This window comes from Perkinsus marinus (genome assembly GCF_000006405.1).
Source record: "Perkinsus marinus ATCC 50983 genomic scaffold scf_1104296967842, whole genome shotgun sequence".
Classification (NCBI taxonomy): Eukaryota; Perkinsozoa; order Perkinsida; family Perkinsidae; genus Perkinsus; species Perkinsus marinus.
In genome coordinates, this window is record NW_003203396.1 from 64,536 (window position 1) to 68,638 (window position 4,103).

A 4,103-nucleotide genomic window follows, 5' to 3' on the forward strand; every position below is an offset into this window, starting at 1 on the left:
GGCTCCAAAGGAAAGATTCCATTGGACTCGTGGGCGAAGGGATACGCTGTCGTGTACGTGATCCGGTCACAGTCATCGGAGAAGAGGCTCGACTCGGAGGCGATAAAACGGGAGCTCGATCCAGACATTATCAAGTTCATTCGGGGCAAGAAGCAACCATTAGCATTGATCGGGTACACGGAAGTGACGAAGGGAAAGGCAGCGGTGGAGAAGAGCTCAGCCAAGCAGGAGTACTCCATCCGTCCGTTCCAGTTCCGAGCTCGTTCGGGAAACGAGTAAGGCCGACATGTCCAAGGGGGACAATGTCGGCCGGAACTGAAACCCCTTACACACTCAAGTCCGAATCCGAGCTCACGAAGATGTCTGGGTCAGAAGAGCGAAACCAGTCTCAGGAAGAGAGTAAGAAGGCCACGGTTATCAATGAGGTCCTGATAGGGTCCGTCGTTGGACAGATCGGGAGTCCTATCCACGATAAAGTGTGCTCTTTGCAGCTGGAAATTCCTCCTGAGCTGACAGTGGTCTGTGACTTGATTTCGAGTAGTGATCCATCTAAGCGGCAAACGGACGTCACGGCTATTTGTGATCCGGGAGCGGGGAGATCCTACTGGATTTCGTCTAATGAGTGCGAGACCACATTTCCAACTGAGTCCACAAATCGCTGGGTAGAATTGGCTGATGGGTCTAAGTGTGCAATCAATCGCAAGATTAGAGTTCATGTGTCACTTAAGAAGCCGAAAGCACCCACAGTGGGCCCAGTCGAGTTTCTGGTACTCCCGTATGAGCAAAGCAGGCTGGAGGGGAGCTACCGTCTACTCATTGGGAGAGATTTGGGAGGCTATCTGGGTCTTCAGCTAGATTTGGGGAGGGGTCTAGTCTCAGTGAGCGCCTTGGCTGCCGGGCGAGAGCACCATGAGACTCTCTGCGATTCCTCGAGCGGAGACGAATGTGATCTTTTGAGATATCTCGGAGTGGATGCGCCGGGATTGGTGGCACAGCCAGAGCCGATACCATCTAGTACCCATCTCGTGCCTAAGCTAACAGAGGAACTGAGCCAGGTGAGCGAGCGAGTGCTGGATGAAGTGGCAGGTGGTCAAGCTATCAAGTCCTCGGAACTGCCAGGGTATCGTCTATATGCGAAAAAATTGGCGGCGGAGGACATGAAAGATTGTTCGCAGCAACGCGCGGCCATCTTTGTGGAACTTCCGATGGTAACCGGAAGCGTTCCGAGAGTGCAGCGCTATGCACATTCATTGTATATGAAGTTGTCCTCTGAGCATCAAGCCATATATGGGAAGCTAATCGAGGACTTCGTGCAGCGACAATGGTGGTGGAGCGAGCAGGACATTCCTGACAGCATGGAGGGCCGTCAGCGTCTACCAGAAAGTCCTTGTTTCCTCACGCAGTTAACGAGGAAGCCAAGGTTGGTGGTGGACTGCAGGGCCGTGAATGCGGCTTTGGGTCGGGCTAGTTCATTGAAGATCAAGGTCACTGCTCAGCTCCTATCTATTCGTGCGGAGGGAAGCAGCTGTCTTCTCACGGCCGATGTTCAGCAGGCATTCTATCGATGCAGGGTGACCAATTACCTGATCCCTCTACTCACTGCTGTAGGCCTCTACTTCTCATCGAGGGTCATATTTGGCCTGAATGGGGGAGCAGGCATTCTACAGATCGGTCTTGGGGAAATAGTAGATAAGGCGGTTCGCAGCTTCGCAAATGTGAAGTGGGTGCAGAAAGCCTTCTCTAGTCATCTCTACATGGACGATTGGACAGCACATGGCTCTGACGTGTTGACCATCCTGCACCTCTTTGCCCTGACCATCTACTGTATGCTATTATTCGGCTTTGCGAGCCAGTTAGCAAAAGTGGGAGCCCTTATTCAGCCTAAGGATCGAGCACTCTTCGATTCGGTATGTGCTAATCTTCAGATGAACATCCCAGTGCTAGAGGAGGTAAGTCTACTTGGGGTTGGAGTCCGATTGGCCGACGATGAGATCGAGATCGATTGTCGTAGGCTAGCGAAGCGGTCCCAAATACAGATATTCTTGGGAGATAGCCATCCCACGAAGAAGAAGGCCTTCTCTGTAGCGGGTATTATCGGCCACGACAGTTTGTATGCACATCCGGAATGTCGCCTGGTCGCGGACATATTGAGGGCGATCACGGGAAGGTGCTTCAGTCAGGCGTCATGGTCGGCTGTATATGATATAACTGCTCTCTCTTCCCCTCTGCAGGAGGCCTATCGGACAACTCTGGAGTGGATACGAGAGCTCACTCTGCAGGGAGATCACGATCCTTGTATTCATAGATCGCCCATCATTGACGGAAAAGTTGGGCTGGACTTCATCCTCGAGACCGACGCATCGTTGCTGGGATGGGGATGGTCACTGCAGATGAAGCCATCTGAATCTGCGGGGGATGCTGCGATGATAGAATTGGCAGCAGCAGCAGGTCGGTGGTCAGCTCGGGAGTCAGTTTATCACTCTAATCGCCGGGAACTCATCGGTCTATGGCGGGGTCTACAGTTCACCGTGAGCTTCTTGGAGTATTATTACCACTCGAGATCGCCGGTCAGAGCATGTAGCCTAACTGTTAGAAGTGATAACGTCTCTACGGTGAAATGGTCTTCCGGCAAGAGACCGTCCAGAGCTCTCGAAGCCAGAGCAATACAGCGGCTGGCATCGGTTATAGAGGAGGAGCTAGAAATGGCTAGAACTCTAGCTAGCGTGACGATCTGCCATGTCCCAGGGATCCTGAACGTAAGAGCCGATGGGTTGTCGAGACTTCTCGAGCGGCGATGCGGTACTCTATCTCCGACATGCTCGTTGGGGAAAGTCTTGCAGGATCATCTAGACTCTCCAAAGGCCTCAGCGGGCATAGTCGATGACCTAATCTGCCGGCTGGGGGATCTGCCACCAACGATTGATGGAAAAATCGTTCACGATCGTCTGTGCCGTATATCGGTGGATTCAGAGCCGGAGTTGCGGGGTCATCTCAGGCCTTTGACTGAACGAGTTGTAGGAGATTGTTGGGACATTGAGGCTGTATTCGACCGCTGGGCGAGTCTTAGATGGTGTCTACGCTGCTGGAAAGCGGGGGGAAGCATCAACGAATATCCATGGCAATACTCGGAAGAAGATCAATCAAGTTACGTCAGAGCCATCCAAGCGGTGCACTGGTCGTCGGCTGAGCGCAAGGAGCAGCTTGAGGACAGAAGGCATGCGGAAGACCCTCACGGAGTGGTTCGTTTCCGGTTACCTATGCTAGACGGGACTTGTAAATGGTGCTATGTCGTCCCGAAGAGAGCGGGTCCGTTCAGGACAAGGCTTGTGAAAGCAGCTCACCGCTTGGCCGTCCACCCTGGGGTGGCGGCCACGGTGGAGAAAGTTCATCAGATGGGATTCACCAGTCCAGCGTTACGTGGGGCAGCTCGAGATGAAATCAACACCTGCGTGATATGCCAGTTGTTATCGGCAAGAAGGCTGTGGAGCCAACCCAGGGGAGTTGCAGGACCGGGATCCCAAGACCCGGAGCTCAAGTTGGATAAGATGATGTTAAAGAGTCGTCCTCCCTACTATGCCGTAGCTGCCGATGTCATCAAGGTGAACAGTGATCTGATATTTATGTCCTTTTTCTGTCTGCTGACTCGGCATTGTTTGTGGATTGTGATCGAGGGGCTCGACAGTGGTAGCCTGGCGGAGGCTACATCCCGAGCTCAGAAGAGGGAAGGCGGATTTCGCCACCTGTTGGCTGATGGAGCAGTGGCAACGAGGCCATACGCGGAAGCGGTGAGATCGTTCGGAATATCGGTGATGGCAGCAGATCCACGAGCGCCATGGTCAACAGGAGTAGAGACTCATCATAGGATAGCTTTGAAGGTATCGAGGGTGCTGTTGCAGAGGCGATTCCGCATTCATGGAGATTGGACTTCCACCACCAAGCAGGACTTCGCCGATGAGGTGTGTTGGATATTGATAGAGCCACTCACACAGGCGGATATCACCAGCGATGGTCGATTATGAGTCCTCACCCCAGATCATCTCCGTTATGGATATACTCGAGAGAGCGGCAGTTGCGTCGAGCAAGGTTTTCGTGTGACTCGCTTG

The 4,103-nt window shown here is 53.2% G+C and overlaps 1 protein-coding gene across 1 annotated transcript; it reads left to right on the plus strand.

The window, feature by feature from the left end:
* Positions 1-1,256: 1,256 nt before the first annotated feature.
* On the plus strand, positions 1,257-2,203 carry Pmar_PMAR004198 (hypothetical protein; the record flags this gene model as incomplete). Its single annotated transcript, XM_002768561.1, has 2 exons — positions 1,257-2,088; positions 2,181-2,203. 2 exons carry the CDS (start codon positions 1,257-1,259, stop codon positions 2,201-2,203), a joined length of 855 nt encoding a protein of 284 aa, XP_002768607.1.
* Between the last annotated feature and the right edge of the window lie 1,900 nt (positions 2,204-4,103).